General features: G+C 55.4%; 2 protein-coding genes across 2 annotated transcripts; both read left to right on the top strand.

The window, feature by feature from the left end:
* The first annotated feature begins 14 nt into the window (after positions 1–14).
* Positions 15–1,665, top strand: LOC146759139 (uncharacterized). The gene is made up of 3 exons (XM_085510539.1): positions 15–229; positions 1,091–1,204; positions 1,328–1,665. Exons 1-3 carry the CDS (start codon positions 145–147, stop codon positions 1,528–1,530), a joined length of 402 nt encoding a protein of 133 aa, XP_085366665.1. The 5' UTR covers positions 15–144; the 3' UTR covers positions 1,531–1,665.
* Positions 1,666–4,583: 2,918 nt separating this feature from the next.
* On the top strand, positions 4,584–15,328 carry PLEKHA2 (pleckstrin homology domain containing A2). Its single transcript, XM_015883169.3, has 12 exons — positions 4,584–4,716; positions 7,347–7,510; positions 8,100–8,156; positions 8,842–8,890; positions 8,976–9,073; positions 10,244–10,390; positions 11,680–11,826; positions 11,928–11,996; positions 12,105–12,175; positions 12,880–12,943; positions 13,053–13,130; positions 13,291–15,328. Exons 2-12 carry the CDS (start codon positions 7,370–7,372, stop codon positions 13,600–13,602), a joined length of 1,233 nt encoding a protein of 410 aa, XP_015738655.2. The 5' UTR covers positions 4,584–4,716; positions 7,347–7,369; the 3' UTR covers positions 13,603–15,328.
* The last annotated feature ends 1,744 nt before the right edge of the window (positions 15,329–17,072 follow it).

The following is a 17,072-nucleotide window of genomic DNA, read 5'->3' on the forward strand; positions in this document are numbered from 1 at the left end:
GCCCCTGGGCAGCTCCTGCCCTTGGAGCTGCGTCCCCTCCCAGCTCAGGTGGCATTAGGACGGGCTGCTAAGTGCGTTATCCTCAGCCCATAGATCCAATCGCCCAAGCAGATTACCATAAAACCTCGGGACAAAAGAGAGGCTATGTGCCACGGGCGAGCACTGCTGACAATGTCGCCCCTGAAGACCCTCCTGGCTCTGACCATCGTCACCTCCCTGGCGTTGGATGGTAAGTGACTGAGGCTGCCATGGAAGGGAACAGTCCCTGCTCCGGTGTAGGACTGAGGACAGGCAATGGGTGCGCGGTGCAGGGGCGCTGAGCTGCGGGGGGAGGCCGGGGCTGCACTCATCTCACGCTGATGTTGGGATCTTCGCACCGAGGGGATGATGAAATGCAGCCGCGTTTGTAGCGGGCAGAGCAGAGAAGTGAGAGGTACCGCTACGCACCCCGTGCTCGGTGTGAGTCCGTTCCCATCACGCGTGGGGATTTTTTCCTTTCCAAGAGAGGAGAAAGTGCCGCGAGAGGGCTCTGCTCGTCCAGCAAAGAGGGTGGACGTTTTCCTCCCGACGTTAAGCATTAATTCAACCACCTCTGTAACAACCAAGCGTTCCTCCTGATGGGGTGAGAGCGGGGCTTTTCGGAGGTGCTCCGTCTGCACGTATTCAAAGCAGCGCTGTTATTTCAGGGCTCTCATTATCACGGTGCTTTCAGATTTGCTCAGGCAGCTCCTGAGCTGAGTGGGATCTCCGCAGCTGCGCAGGGTCGGGGCTCCTCCACCTGCATAGAGCCCTTATAGGGGGGCTCTATATGTGAGCTCCTATAAGGGGGACGGGGCACTGCTGTGACACACGCATCCATCACCCCTCTGCAGTGCAGTGCCAATGGGTGCAGTTCTGTGCAGTGCAACGCACGGGGGAAGCTGCCTGCATGGCACACGCGTGCACTAAACCCCACCTGCACAGGCGCTCATTGCTCTGGCACAAAAAAGGACGGAGGCTGAAGGTTTTTCGCTGCTGTACCTGGGAGAGGGCTGCACCCACGCGGTGCACACAGCACACAGAGGGCTCAGCACTGCCTCCCCTTGTGCAGGTGCAGCACTGAAATGCCACAAATGCGTCGCATCCAACGAGAACGACTGCAACAAGCAGGGCTCGCACAGCTGCCCTCAGTACGCAGACGCCTGCTCCACCATCACTGCACCCAGTAAGTCCGTGCCAGGGCTGCAAAGCTGCCACCACATCCTACTGCAGCTCAGCTGTGTGCTGGAGGGATGTGCTCCTGCTGCACGGCAGCACCTAACCCTGTGTGTTGTGCCTTCCCTTGCAGACAGCATCATCAAGTCCTGCTCCTACAAGTCCTTCTGTGACCAGGCACGGCGCGGCTCCGGGGGGGCCACCCTGCACTGCTGCTTCAGTGATGACTGCAATGGGCCACGGGGCTCACGCAGCTCCGGGGTAGCCACGATGCCACATCTGTCCTGTCTGCTGGCTGTGGGGCTGGTGGGGACGCTGCTGCTGGGTGTGCCATGATGGGCACAGCATGGCCAGGGGGTGGCACGGCCATGGGGGTGGCTCGGCATAGCATCTCAGTGCAGTAGTGTAGGCATCGCTCAGCAGGAGCATGGCACGTAATGTTGCCCAAATAAAGGCTTCAGCTGAAAGCCACATTCCTGGCCACTGCTTTTTATTTACAGGAAAGCCATCAATCAGAGAGAGAATGGATCCGGCCAAAGCAATGGTGCTTCCTAGGGCTCTGATTTGAATGTGTGCTCATTGAAGCGTGGCTGCTGTGGGAAGGCTGCATCAGTGCAGTGCATGGCAGCCCTGGCCTCACTCCCAGCACTTTGCCATGACCCCACACCTTAGGGCTGGGCTGGGGCTGCTTACAATTCTGTCCCATAGACAGACCATAGATGTGCTGGATATCAGCTGAAATATGGTCTCCAACTTGGGGTACCCCTGGCAGCACCTGTCCCCATCCCTGTCCCCATCCTGACCCTGGGATGCAGGTTGGTGAGCCACTCTCAGGGAGATTAAACATCCCTCTGCTGACTAACCCACACTCTGGCTGTCACCACCACCTCCAAGAGATCTCGCTTTTCCTCTTTCCACCACGCTTTCACTTTGAACCCCTAATGAGTAGGTGTGTCCCACAGGTGCTGCTGTAAGGACCTGCCAGGTTGTGGCTATCAGGAGTGCTCCTTCTGCAGCCTGACCCCCCTCCAGGCTGCTGTGATGTAGGGACAGTTGCAGGTGAGACAGCTGGGAGCACAGAGAGGGCAATGAGAACCCAACTACAAGAAGTGTGTGCAGGGTGAGACAGCAAAGTGCTGACTGGGAGCACTGCTGTGTGCTGGGAGTTCCTCTCAGTGAGAGCACAAGAAAAAAAAGGGAACGGGTACTGAAACAAAAAAAAAGGGCAAGTTCAAACAGAAGAAATAATTTGCTGTATGCAGATTCAGCTGTGGAACTTAATGTTGCCAGGGTGACTGGGTGAGTTTTGCAGGGTTGGATGTTATGGAGAGCAGGAATGTTGGGTCCCATGTGGGTCAGTGCTTGCAGAAGGATGCACTCTGGCTGTGGGGTGATTGCTGGGCTGTGGCTCGCCAGGTGCTCAGTGCCTGTGGGTTCCCCTCCTTCCTACATACAAAGGGATGGGGGATGATGGGACCTCCAGGCCCTGATGCTATTGGGGGTCTCATGCAAGGTCAGGGCATTGCTTGTACCCCCAGGCAGGCTGCAGCAGTGAAAATTGTCAAGAGCTCTAAATAAAGGAAGAGCCTTGGTGTGACCAACTGCCATGTGACTGTGCCCATAGAAAACTGAGCTGCCTCAGATCCAGGCCCTGCCATGAGTCACAAGGTCGACAAGAGGTGCCCCTGTACAAAAATACCCTATGGAACAGTTTAGTCCTTGTGGAGCAGGCAGGGATGGGGGAGATGCAGTTGTTGGCAGGCAAGGATGGGGAGAAATGCCATCCCCATCCCGTGAGTAGGAATGGCAAAAGGCCATCTGGGTGTTCCAGGCTGTAACCACGGCCATGCCGACAGCAGATGTGCAGGGAGGTCACAGTTCTTTGCTCCTGATGTAATGAGTGATGCATTCGGGGCTGCAGCTCCCAGCAGGGCGGGTGGATGGACCCTCCCCATCGGGGAGCACAAGAGAAGCCCCATGTAGCAACAGGGAGGGGAGCTGTGTGGTGCACGTGATCGCTGGATGCTGGGCTTTGGAGATGGGGTGGGAAAACAGCCCTGGCAGAGCTCAGTGTGAGGATATTTGAAGAAACAGCTCCTTAAAGCACCAGGGGAGCACCACTGCCTGTGTGAGCAATGCACCCCATGCACTGCACCATGGTCGGTTTCGACATGTGGGGAGAAAGTGCTTTGGGGCCAAACATAGCTCTGGTCAGAGAAAGCAGGACTTCCTGCATGCAACCTGCCTGCAACTGGAGCCCTGATGCCCTGACCTGCAGCTCTTATGATCTGTGCATTGCAGGAGCTGGAATTCGAGCTGAGCAGCTCATCTCTGCCCAAGGCTGTGCTTAAAGTCCAGCACCTCTGGGCTCTGTGCTGCAGCCACAGGTTTCAGGCAGCACTGTGCTTTGATGCTGTTGTTTCAACCCTCTCCTGAGGCAGCCACACAGAACTGAACACGCATGGTTTAAGTAACAGCATTTGGGCAATCTTCTGTAACGTGGAGGGGGAAGGGGGGGGAACCCTTTGTTCTAAAAGTGACCCTGGCCATAGGAAATGCTTGGGGTGAGGCAATGAGTTTACTTACCAACACTTCAGAAAATAAACCCTAAAGTGTATAAGTACATGGGGAGGTGGGAATCTAATGCCTCGTACTGCATCCTCAGACTAATCTTGCCTTAGAATATGAGAATGCAACCCCTTCCCCCCACCCGACGCCCAGAACAGGGCTGGCTGTACCCTATGGACCTCCACAGACCCTCCCTTTGGTGCTGAGTTTGTGCTAATTCCTGACTCTGATGCACCCCACATCTATAGGGGAGCAGTGCTGAGCCTCTCCCCTCCGTGTATACAAAGCAGAATCTGGGTGTGCCCCCAGACTGCTGAGAAAACGTGTGAGCACTCCCAAAGTTGCCTCTCTGGGCTGACAGGACCTGGATCTAATGAGAAATAACGAGCAGCCCGGACCTGATGCAGGAGTTTGGGAAATTCACCACCTGAGATGCACGCTTTCCTCCATTCTTGTATTTACTCATAGCAGCAGCATCTTCCCATGAGAATGGGTCGGTAAAGCAGTGACGGTGTGCCGGATGATTTGGGGCTGATTGTCAAACAAGACCACGCCGTGCACCTGCCGGCTTCTCTCGCACCGAACCCCCTCGCTCCTCTGTACAGCGGCCGGGGCAGCTTCGGGAGAGCCCGGGGAGGTGGAGGCGGCTGAGTTACATCCAGCCTTTCCGTGCGCTCGGAGCCCCAGGTCCGACCCCGGGCACCGCCGCAGGTGCGGAGGAGCTGCCGTCCCCCATCTCACCCGCACCCCCGGGCGCCCGAGTCCCCGCACTCACATCCGGGGCCGGCTTTGCTAATGGGAGACGTAATTAACCCGGAAAAAAAGAGACGACGGAGCCGCGGTCACACCCCCTCCTCGCCCGGCCCTCCTCCGCGGCTCTGCACGGCTCCGCTCGGTGTGTGCGCAGCCCCAGCCCGGCCATGCGTGGGGCCGACAGCACAGCGGCGGTGCGGGGTGAGTGCGGGGCGGAGGGTCACGCTTTGTCCGCAGGGCTCCTACCCCACGAGCGGAGCGGGGGGGTCCCCGTCCTTCCTCCGCTCCCTCAGCGCTGCGTTGCGGGCTCTGCGCGGCGTGCAATCCCCTCGCAGCAGTTGGGAGCAGCGGTACCCATCGAACGGTGCCCATCGCGCTGGGCTTTGAGGCGGTGGTGCACGTCAGTGTTTGTAGCGAGGGGTGGGATGGAGGCAGCGCGGAGTTTGGGGCGCTACGGGTCGGGCTGCGCTGGGCGGAACTGGGAGCAAAAGCGCAGCGAGGATTTGCGCTCTGCTGCTGTTGGGAGTGAGTTCTCCCGACAGAGTTTTTCGGTATGGGGATGAAGTATATCCTCGTTGCTTTGTATCTGCGTATCCTCGTACCCCAGCCTGCTTGCAGCTGGTTAATTGCTTCGTTAAGGCACATGCCTGCACCTAGCAGGAGTTGCTGGGCTCTTCCTGTACTGTCTGCGCCGTGTCAGCTGCCAAAGAGGTGTTGGTAGGGCGAGAGCTCTGCTCCAGGTAGGAGGAAGTAACGCTGTCACCGCTGCGGGCGCCGCGTGGGGCCCTCGTGACATACAGCGTCCCGTGTCCCGGGTGGCACCGGGACAGCAAAGACGCGTCTGGAGCGAGGGGGGGATGCTGTGATTCAGACGCGATGGGCTGCGCTGCAGGGAGTGGTGCTGAGGGTCTGCATGCAGCCAACGCTGCAGAGTGCAGGGCTGCTGGGGGTCCCCGCAGCACAGTGACTGTGGCTGCTCATTAACACTGGCAGCAGAACAGGAGGGGGCCCAGCACAGTGCCAGTGTCTCAGGGATGCTTCCTGCAAAGGCATGAGGTCCTGGAGCCATCGGATACCATGCAGGGGGGGTTACACGTCCTCATGGATGCTGATTTTCTGCGTGGTCCTTCGTGTGTTCAGTCCCTTTTATTCTTCACCCTCCAGATTTAGTCTTGTGGCCTTCCTATAGCAAACGTGGAAAGATATTTAAGACTCTGGATTTACAAAGTGCTGTGTAAATAGTAAACGTTTAAGTGTAAAGTGAGCCTCTTCCTGAGCAGCAGAACCAGATGCCCGCAGGCTGACAGAGCCGGAGTTGCTGCTTTCATCATTTTCCTATGTAAAAGTGAAATTGGGGTGGCTGTGAGCAGGGGGTGGTGGAGGGCTGAGGGCTGGGAGCGGTGGGCTCCTAGTGAGGGCGGGGACGGCTCCTGCTTTCAAAGCCGGAATCCAGCGCTGTCCCGAAGGCACTTCGGAGCGATCGTTATCTCCTCTGCTCGATGGGTTTTGCATATCCAGGTGCAACTCGAGGTCAGCTCATGGAAGAGCTGAGCTGTTTGTATGCTCTGTTAAAGCGGGATGGCAAAGGGGTGAGGTGAGGAGCTGCAGTGTGTGGAGCTGGGTAATCATCCCCAAACCAACCCCAAAAGCCATAGGAGAGCCCAGTCCCTTCCATTCTGTAGGAGGAAATCTCTGTTTTTTTGCTTGCTGCAGAAGGTGATTAAGGAAGCTCTGTCTGATCGTTTGGGTGCTGCAGAAGTCACTTGGGAATCTGTTTCATGTGTACTCCCCGACCCCACAAAAATAAAGCCACAAAAAAGCAGTGAAGTGTGAAGCGCCCACATGCCCTTTGTGTCAGGACAGATGTGCTGGTTTGAAGCAGCCCTTCCTACTGAAGCAGCACCGTTTCCCCCAGCAGAGCTGTGATACCCATCTGTGGTGCACTGACGTGGGGCTCTGAGGCCTGAGGACAGGTTGTCACCTTTACTCCCACCTCTGCTACGCAGCTGCACCGCAGCTCTTGCACAACTCTTGCCACTCCACTGCAGCTATTGGGCTCAAAAATAGCATTTCCTCCTTTTCTGCATGAGATATTTTGTTTGTGTGGCCTCCTTCTGGCACCTGCACGAGTCACCTTCCCTCCTGCTGTCCAAACCACACCAACCCCAACCTGCGTCGTTCATCACCGTGGCCTCCACCTTCTGTCCCTCAACCATGGGGCTCTGCTGGGCTGAGCGGTGCCCACAGCTCCTGCCTGGCAGTGGGGCTTTGCTCTGCTCCATGGGGATGCTGGTGCTTATAGCACCATAGGGCACTGCCCATAGCTGTCCCTGCTGACTCTGCATTGCACAGCTCACACTTCCTGCTGGAGCTGCACATTGTTGGACATTTCCTGGGAGTGTACTCAGGCTCTCTGTAGCCCCTAGTGCTGCTTTTGGTCAGCGGGTCCCCAGGGTCCTCACGCTTCCCATTCCAGCCCCTTGCAGCTGTTCTGTTGTCCTATGGGGCAGCACTGGGCTGTGGGGCTGTCACTCAGCACAGTCCATCCCTGCTGGCTGCAGTGCCGGAGTTCTTGGAGCGGTGCAGATGGGCTGGGAAGCTTTACTTTGGTGATGCACTCACCCTGCTCTCCCTTCTCATCACAGAAGCACGCTGGATGACTTCTGTGTTTGCCTGGCAGCTTCCCCAAAGCACGAATGTGCAGAGGGAGCAGTTTCATTCTGCTCTTGCTGCGTTCAGCCGTGTGCTGTGGAGACCCAGGAGAGGCAGCAGAAGTTGGGGGCTGCATTTAGCAGCACAGCACTCACTGTTCCTGCCCATCCCTCCTGCAGGGTGATGCCAGAAGGAGCCCGGCATGCCGTACTTGGACCGACAGAACCGTATCTGCGGGTTCCTGGACATTGAGGAAAATGAGACCTGTGGCAAATTCCTGCGGCGCTACTTCATCCTGGACACTCAGGCCAACTGCCTGCTGTGGTATATGGACAACCCGCAGGTAGGGCTAAGGGCTGCTCCCCCCCCCAGATCCCCTTGAGGCTGAGCTATCCATGGGATGTGGGATGTATGGCATAACCAGGACAGCACGGTGTCACGCTTGTGCCCATTCCACTGTGGTTTAATGGGTGGGAATACTTCTGCATGAAGCACGTGGGTAGGGCTTTTCACCCCATCTATAGCTTGGGCTCATTTTGTTTTCCAAGCTTGGGGTTGAATTTTCCACTGCTGCAGCCCCTTCCAAAGCCTGGTGAGGTCTGTGGGGACGTGTTGGGCTTTGCTTGCTTGGGGTAAAGCCACATAGTGGTGCTGAGCATGGCCACATCTGGAAGCAATTCATCCCCTCCAAGTAGCCCTGGTTACTCCGCTGGGCTTTCCAAGGAAGCAGCAGAGCAGTGGGATTGTATCTGTTAGCAGCCCGGTCACCAGCAGTCCTGAACTCTGCATCTCTTTACAGTTGCATCCAAAGCAAATAAAGCAGAGTTATCATTTGCATGTGTTTGGCTGCACCCTGAGCCCACAGCAGCAATGTTGACCCTGGGTCTCCTCTGCTTTCTGCCCTCACCTCCCTTCCATTGTGTGCTTTGCAGAACCTGGCGATGGGAGCGGGTGCCGTTGGCTCTCTGCAGCTCACCTACATCTCCAAGGTAAGGCCTGGAGGGAGCACAGCTGCTCTGTGCTGCCCTGCTCTGTCCCATTGCCCTGCCTGGGCATCATTCTCTTTGTGCAGAAATGGTGCACGAAGTGACAGCCACTGTGCAGCTGGGACTGCATGATGTGAGCATGCTGTGGGCTGGGGCAGAGAGCTGGGAGGGAAGGGAGCAGATCCCTCTGTTCTGCTGAGTCATTATATATAAATTAAGCCCAGATGAAGCAATGCTGTGGGGATGAGCCTTCCAATGGAGGAAGGAGCCGCATGTCTAAATTATAGACACGGTAGTCGGAGTGGAAATTGCTGTAGGACAAAGTTTGGGCACAAAGTGTTGGGCTGAGTTTGTGCCGGGGGCTCTGAGTCCCATTTCTGTGTGTGCCAAAAAATAGGGCTTTGCTGGAGAACACATACGTGAAGCATTACGGACTGGCTGGGAAGGAGGAAGTCTGTCAGTATAATACCCCATGAGTACTGTGCTTGGAGCCCTGGGGGATGTGATTCTTATATAAATGATTCCTCCACTTCAGGGAGAAACCGCTGCTATTTTCCTTCAATTTCCTTAATTGCTGACAAGAGTGACTGCATTAGTCTGGCAGAAACCTGAACGTCCAGGACCTTGAAAGCTTCTCAGTATATCCACAGCATTGGTGCTGATCCTTTCCCTTTAATTTGCTCTGCAGGTCAGCATTGCCACCCCGAAACAGAAACCCAAAACTCCGTTCTGCTTTGGTGAGTGGGGAGATGCGGGAGTTGTGGTCGGAGCGTCCCAATACACATGGAGGGGGTTCCTGACTCTCAGCCCTTTCCCTGGCAGTGATCAATGCTCTGTCCCAGCGCTATTTCCTGCAAGCCAGCGACCAGAAGGACCTGCAGGACTGGGTGGAGGCTCTCAACCGTGCCAGCAAGATCACGGTGGGTCACAGGGCTCCTTTCTCGTGCTTCTGTGCTGTGCTGAGTTGCCATCCTTCCTGGAATGCTGTGCATTGTGCTGTTGCAGGGCCATGCAGGGCAGGCTGTGCCTGGATTCCAGGGCTTTGCCCACAGTCTCCTCTCATTTTCTGTGCTGTTCATGCAGCCGTGAAGTGATGAGCGCTGACCCAGCAGCCGGTGGTGTCTGCAGCCTGGAGCTGTGGGCGATGAGGGATGGATGTGCAGCACAAAGCACCATCTGTGCTCTGTGTGCAGCACTCCATCAGCAGCAGCCATGTGCAAGGAGCATTTGGGTGCTGTGTACCCAGGGCACCCCCGTGTCCTTCCAGCCCAGTGCAGGCTGTGCTGGGACAGGAGCAGGGGCAGCGGTTTGGGTGCTGCTCCCGGTGCCAGGCTCAGCTTCCTCTTCTGTCAGAGACTTCTGCTCTGTGTGCACCACTCGGTTCCTGTGTTTCTGCACTGTGCATGCATGTGGTGCAGAGCGCACGGCTCACGATGGTTGCTGTGATGGTGACAGAGGCAGCTGAGTTCTGTTCTGCTCTGTTCAGCACGGGGAGCTCATTCCTGCCACACCGTTGCACTGTGCCATGCAATGGAGGCTGACAGGAGCTGCAGCTGCTGCCTGATGCCTACATGCAATATCCCCATGTGTGCATTGTGAAACTGCTTCCTGCAGCTCCCCGGCACAGCTGTGCAGAGATGAGCTAGGGCAGGTGGGTGCTGGGCAAGGGGCTGCTTGCAGTGCAGGTGCAGTGTGCCCAGTGTGCTGGTGCTCAGTGCATGGCATCATGGCAGCAGAAGTGCCCATCCATGTGCTGCATCCCCACGGACTTGCTGAAGCCCGGCCTCATTAGGCAGATGAGCGCTCATCATTAAGCCTTGGCTGGAAGTAGAGCGGGGACAATTAAAGGAGCGATTGTCCCACAAATGCACTGGGCTGATCGCAGACTCCTGTGGGGTGATGCTGAATTATTCACCACCTCTCATCTGGGTGCCTCCTGTGAACCACCAGGGTTGGGGCCACACCTTCCCTAATTGGGCTGTCGGCCCCATTGATGTTTTTTAAAGGGCCGTGGCCCCATTTTGGCTGGGAGCACCAACGTGGAGGTGCCCGTGGGTCTGTGGCTATCACTCCCTTCCCTCCTCTCACAGGTCCCTAAGGGTGGTGCTGCACCCCCCACCACTGAGGTCGCAAAGCCCCCTGCGGTGCTGCAGGCACAGGACAGGAAGCCCCCGGTGGCCTACAAGACTGAAATCATAGGTGGGGTGGTGGTGCACACCCCCATCTCCATCAGCCAGGTGAGCTGTGGGTGCTGCTGCACTGCTGGGGTATCCCATGACGGTGTCCCCAAGGATGGGGTACTGGTGTGCTTCAGCTGGTGTCCAGCTGGGAAGGTGTGGGAGGAAGAGGAGCAGCCCAGGAGTGCTTGGTGTGTGCCTGCCTGGGACAGCACAAAGCTCTGGGGGAGGCTGTTCCTGGCCGTGCTGCTGGAGGCTGCTTTGCACTTTTGGTTCTGGAAAGCAGCGCTGTGCCTGCAATGCCTTCCCACTCAGGGTATATAAATAGCTGCTCTCAGCACCTCGAGCATCTCTGCTGTGTCTCACACTGAGGAGTGATGAGATGTGGCGGTGTGAGGAGGAGGGTGCCCTCTTCTCCCTGCCCACCCTGTGGCACTGCCTCCTTCCAGACCTCCACCGCTTGTGCTGGGGGGTGACAGCCACTCTTCCCACCAAGATCCCTGTATCCTCAGCCCTTTCCTGGCTTTTTTTGTCCCCTTTTTTTTTTTTTTTGCAGAGATGTTTTTAGAGGCAGTACATCAGCTGCTGGGCTATTTTCAGTGCATGCTGTCTACCCTGGGGGGAGATGGCTGCTACTCCCATTGCCACTTCCTGGGTACGCTCATGCTTTCCTGGAGCCATCCCTGCACAGTTCAGTGGCTGCATTGGGGAGCCCTGCACCCGCCTCCCCCAGCACACAGCAGCATCACCCACTCAGCTCCTGGGGTGGTGCTGCAGATGTGCCTAACGTGCACAAGGAGGTGGTTTGGTGCGCAGGGAAGTGGTTTGGGGCACGGGGAGCTGCTCAATGGGGGTTTGCACTGATCCACCAAGCACCTCATGCTGCCCGCTGCAGCCTGAGGTGGCTGAACTGCTGCTGGTCCTTGACCTGGGAAAACCAAAGCACTGTCTTGAAGGTGCTGGAAGGATCAGTGTGAACGCAGGGCGGTCGCTGGTTTAACCACATGGTGCCATATAAGGGTGGTGCGGGTGTGAGCCAGCAGTGGCTGCTATGGCAATGTGCAAACCTCAGACTGAGAGCAGGAGGAAGGGGCTGGAAGGAGTTGAGCACCAATGTTTGAGCTCAGCTATAATCTGTGCTGGGTGGGGACATCATGGTGTTCCTACCTGGGCTACAAGCATCCGGTTTCCCACAGGGGAGTAGCAGCTTGGCCATAAGAGCATGGAGTGGGACTGGAAGGTTAAGGTGTTTGTGCCTGGGAGCAGCAATGAGACCTTTGCATTCAGTGCTGTGCCCAGGGCATGCTTTGGCTTGCTCTCCCCTGTAACCATCATGCTTCTATTTGCAGAACGGTGGGGATGGAGCAGAGAGCAGCGACCTGACTGCACACCCGCTGCTGCGCCGCTCACAGAGTTACATCCCCACATCAGCCACCAAGCCGCATGCTGGACCGCCTGCCATCAAGAGTGGCTTCTGTGTGAAGCAAGGCAACGTGGTGAGTGCTGGATGGTTGGGGATGCTCTGGGTGCCTCCAGGGCACCCCTGGTGTGGAGATAGTGTGGAGCCCAACACTGAGTGTTCCCTTCTGTTTTCCAGAGGAAGAGCTGGAAGCGCCGCTACTTTGTACTAGATGAGTTCTCCATCAGTTACTACAAATGTGAGCAGGTGAGAAGCCCCTGTCCTGCCTGCAGCCAGCCATGCTGGAGCTGAGCACTTGGGACTGCTGTGTCCCGATGGGATGGTGGTCCCAATGCAGCCCATCTCATCCCGCAGGACAAAGAGCCGCTTCGTTCCATCCTACTGAAGGACATATGCAAGACCCACGAGTGCCTGGTCAAGTCTGGGTAAGGCTTCCATGGGGCCACAGTGGGGAGTGGGGGTCTGGCTGCCAGCCCCATCCCAAATCCCCTTCAAATCTTGACTTTCCCCTTTGGAAACACTCCAGCTGATGCATGGAGGCTGCATGGATCCCATCTGCAGCTCTCTGGTGTTATCCTCATATGCCAGGCATCACTCCTTGCTTTCCCTGACGCCCTGCAGACACCTTGGTTGTGTTTTGCTTTGAAGAAACCCATGTTCCATCAGTCCCCAGGTGAAGGCGGGGGTGCTGGGACGCAGGATATTGCAGCTGCTCTCCACCCCACTGATAGCCATCTGTGTGCAGGGTGTGCTCACACGGTGCTTATCTCCCAATGAGCACAGAGCTGCTCAGTGCATAGCACAGTGTGGCAGCAGAGCAGAGGTGTTCCTGAGGCATCTGGGAGCCACGCACAGGCGTATTCCCTGCACCATCACAGGTGGCTGCATAGAATCTTAGGAATCATTTGTTCAGCGGATGATGATTAAATCAAACTGGAAGAGTTACAGTGAGAAAACAAACCTTGTTAGCTGAAGTACAAGTAGAATATATTAACGTAGATTCATCCATCTCTCCTGATGAGACCAGACCATGAATGTGCCCCCATAATCTCCAGTTATAAGAGCATACATGGCCTTTTGCTACCCACCATGGCATCAGGGTACCAGTGGCCCTTTCTCACTGTTTCAGTGACCTCCTGATGCGGGATAACCTCTTTGAGATCATCACAAGCTCCAGGACCTTCTACATCCAGGTATGGGGTAGGGTGGCAGTGGGCACAGGGCTCTGCTGGAGTCATTCCTGGTGGAGCCTCCTGCATTGGAGCAGGGTGAGCTCTGGGCATCGCTCCTCCCATCCCACAGGCAGACAGCCCGGAGGACATGCACAGCTGGATCCGTGCTATCACAGGGGCAGTGCAGGCCCTGAAGACGCGCCCGAGGGTAGGTCATATCCATCTGTGTCCTGTTTGGCATATTATTGGCATGTTATCTGCCAACTTATGAGCTGCAAAGCATGCAGCCGTGGCCCTGGCTGTGGTCCCAAGGCTATTCAGGTGGCTCTTGAAGCAAAAATAAATCAACCAACATTCGCTCCCTGCAGGAGATCTCCTTCATGCGCTCCTGCTCCATGACCAAGCCTGGGTGCAGCTCGGTGCCATCACAGCCACAGGAGAGGAGAGCACCTTGCAAGGCTCCTGCCACCTCCTGGCAGCCCTGGACACCGGTGCCACACAGCAGGAGGCAGCCCGAGGTGCCCAGCAGGGATGCAGTGTTTGTGACGGCGCTGACGGAGCGCGATGGAGCTCCTGTGCCAGGTCAGCGCCTACGGCACCGCTCAGAGCCACAGCACCCCAAGGAGAAAGTGTTCCCTTTCGACCTGGATGACGACAGCATCCGGACCTCTGACGTCTGATGGTGCCTCTGCCCCACAGTCTGCCCCCCGTGTGGGTGTGTGGCATTATTTCTCCCCAAGTACCAAACATGGAAGACAGTGCAGGAAGGCTTGGAAGCACGAGAGGGGTGAGGTGGCCTTTTCCCTCTCATCTCCTTTCTGTGCCACTCAGTCTTCCCCAGCACGGAGCAGGAGCTGCGCTGCAGCCTGCAGTGTGGATGATGTTTCTTGGAGATCAGATCCATGCGTTGCCCGACTGATGGGGTACCAGCACACCCAGTGGTATCTACCTGCCTCCTTTCATACCTATAGCCATTGTTACACCCCAGCCAGGTGTGCTGCTCCTGGGGGGACAGTGGTGACCGGAGCTGAGGTGTTCTCAGGTTGTTCTGGGGTTTGTTATGCACCAAAATACCTGTCTGAGTGAAACGCTGTGAGCACAAAGCAACAAAAGCTGAGCATGTAGATGAACCCTGGGAGACTCGTCCAACCACCCCGTACTGACTCAGAATGAAAATGAGAAGAACCTTTCTTAGCAGTGTGAGCCGGTCATTTCCATAAGCAAATATCCTCCTGTGGGAGGTGTGACACACAGCACATGGAAAATGCAAGTCTTCCCCAGGGAGCGATTGTTTGATGCCTTCACCCCAACAGCACATGTGGGATGCCATGGGTGCTGCAAGCAGAGCTGGGTGCACTCAGGGGCTCTGCTTTCCTTCCCAGTGCACCATAGCAGTGCTGGAGCTGAGCTGCCCAAATGTGCATTGCATTGAAGGATCAGGGCAGCAGGAGTGGGGCTGCACTGCAATCCCAGCGGTGCTGGAGCGCTCTGCAGTTAGCAAAGTGTCCCTTTGCTTTGTGTAGTTATCTTTTTTGTTGTTGTTCTCCTTTTTCCTTCTGGTAATTATGTCTTCTTTGCTTTGCAAAGTCAGCCTAACACAGCAGTGCGTTGTCAGATGGCATTACTTTGCTTTCCCATGTTGTGATCTATGGAGAAGCAGCTGCAGGTATACTTTGTACAGTGAGAGATGGTGCATAGGCCCCCCCCAGAGACCAGGGGGCAAGAGCAGCTTTGTGCAGTGGAGAACACAATGAAAACGAGTGGAAAGCAATGCAAATAGTACTGGGAGGATGTTAATATTTGTTATTCAATCGTAGAAGCCTCGATTACGCTGTTACTTTTGGCCTTTTTCCTTTGTTTTTGCCTTCAGCCTGACCTCTGCTTGCTGGTTTGGTGTTCTGTTCCCTGGAGGTTTTGGGCTGTCACTCACAGCACTGGGGTGATGTTGGCGCTCTGACCTCATTTTGGGAACCCATTAAATGATGGCTCCTTTGTGCAAGGCTTCAAACGCAGCACCAAGCCGTGTTGCTTGGCAAAGTTTCCTCAGGCCTGGGATGGTGGAGAAGAAGCTCGTTGCACAATTAATGTTAATTATCCAGGAAGGTAACTAACTACCTGTGGCTGCAGTGCTTGTTGCAACACTCTCTCTTCTCCCATTCCCACCCTCCTCATCTCTGGGACAGCAATGATGCATTGGTGGGAGATGTGTGCAGGCTCTGGGGGGGGGGTGGGGTGTTTTTATATGGGGAGTGATGTGAGAGTGGGTTTGTTCCTTTATATGACAATGGTTCCCAGCTGTGCTCCAAGTGCTCTTAGGGCCAGGGGGTCCCTCAGCCTGCGGGTGGGTTTTGGCTGCAGATGGAACTCTCTTTTTTGCCCCTTTGTAAATAAAGAAGGAAACCCCAAGTGCTTTTCCAGGCTCTCTGTGCTGTGCTTGATAAGAGGAACGGTGGAAGGAAGTGAAGGCATTTGGGGGCAGTTTGTTGGCACACAGCAGGCACATGCACCTGATGTGTTCTCCCGATGCCTTCTCCTGATGCCTTTGCTTTCTGAACGCTGCAAAGGGAGCCCTGCAGGCAGCCCCTCCTTCAACCACCAATTCCCCCGCACTTCGGAGGCGTGGAGGGTTTCATTTTGGAGGTGCAAAGAGCTTGGTGGGACGTGGGCTGCGCTCAGACAGATGCTATCGGCAGCGTTAGACCGAGTGCCAGACAGTGCCCTGGAGGCTGTGAGACCGCAGAGCGCTGAGCTCAGGGTCAGTGGGATCCACGGGGTGAGCGTTGCCCCATAACAACCCGGTCGGGCTGTGAGAGCAGCGCTGTAAGAAGCAGCTGCTGCTTCGTGGGCGCCTCCGCTCTTTGCATGCGGCCGTGCGGCACTCAGCCACAGCAGCGCACCGGGCAGACACAGCCAGGAAGTAAATTTACTCCTTCGTTTATGGTGCCAGACAAGGAGAGAACTCCTCCACCCAAATTTGCTTTGAAATGTTTTCTATTAGCCCCGCTCACAATGGGAGTTAAAAGCAGGGAAGCTCACTTGATGTGAGAATAAAGTCAGACCTAAAGCTCGTGTAATCTAACTCCTCATGCGATGTAACTCTCTGTAGCAGCTAACAAATGTAAATCTCTGTATCTGTTTGTTATTAAGTGAAGATAATAAGTGAGCCTTTTTTTCCAAATGCTCAGAAGCCCTTTTAATTTCAGAGCAATTAAAAAAAATTAAGAGTAACTATCACATAATATTATTCAAATCCTAGAGAGGCAATTTTATGTGGGAACTGCAGAGCAAAGAAGTTCAGATCCTGGCCTGGATGTGCTGAATCCCTGCAGCCAGGGAAGCTCCATTGAATTCTGCTTTGCTGAGTACAAGGGCACAATGAAGGGTATCAGCAGTGCCCCGGGTACCCCTCACTGTACTTAATGACAGCCTCACACATAGAAGGAATGCGAGTCCCTGCTGTGAGCTGGCAGCTGCTGGGCTGAGAACACGGGGAGATGTTAATGATGATGGGCTTTTACACACAGGATTATTATATTTTTCTTTCTGGCTCACAAATTAATTTCTTTTTCCCACCACGGGCTCTCCAAGCCCTGTTGTTCCACTAGGCTGAAGAAAGTGGTAGTTTTATAATGAAGGCTCCCCCCACTTCACCCCACTGCCCTGAGACCCATTCAAAGCTGCCAAACTCAGATTACTTGTGACCTAAATGGGATATAAATCCCATTCCCCAGAGAGGAGGAGTTGTTGCAATAAACCACAAAGCAAAACTAGAACAGGCACAATTAATTCCCTGCCAGACTGAAACCTTTTGCAGTTCCACAGGAGGACAGAAGTAGAAGAAACAGACACTGCAAGCAAGTGGAAGGAGCTCAATTTGCAGAACTCCGAGAGAATGGAAAGCATACATCTGCTATATTTTATGTCAGATCTTACTGGACTTTTACACATACGGATTTTGTGTCTGGTTCTGGCTGCCTGTATTTTGCTGTAGCTTCCTTTTCCCGTTTTTATTCAACCTGGTAAGTTCTCAAACTGCATCTGGCAGAGCTTCCTCTTTTGTGTGCATGCAGTCGCTTGTGGCCTCTGCTCACTTCAGTACTGCACGCACTCTGTGCCATGGCTGAAGTCCTCAGGTTCTTTTACTTCCAAA

Source organism: Coturnix japonica, chromosome 10 (genome assembly GCF_054131305.1).
Source record: "Coturnix japonica strain WE chromosome 10, WE-NBRP24, whole genome shotgun sequence".
NCBI classification, from domain to species: domain Eukaryota; kingdom Metazoa; phylum Chordata; class Aves; order Galliformes; family Phasianidae; genus Coturnix; species Coturnix japonica.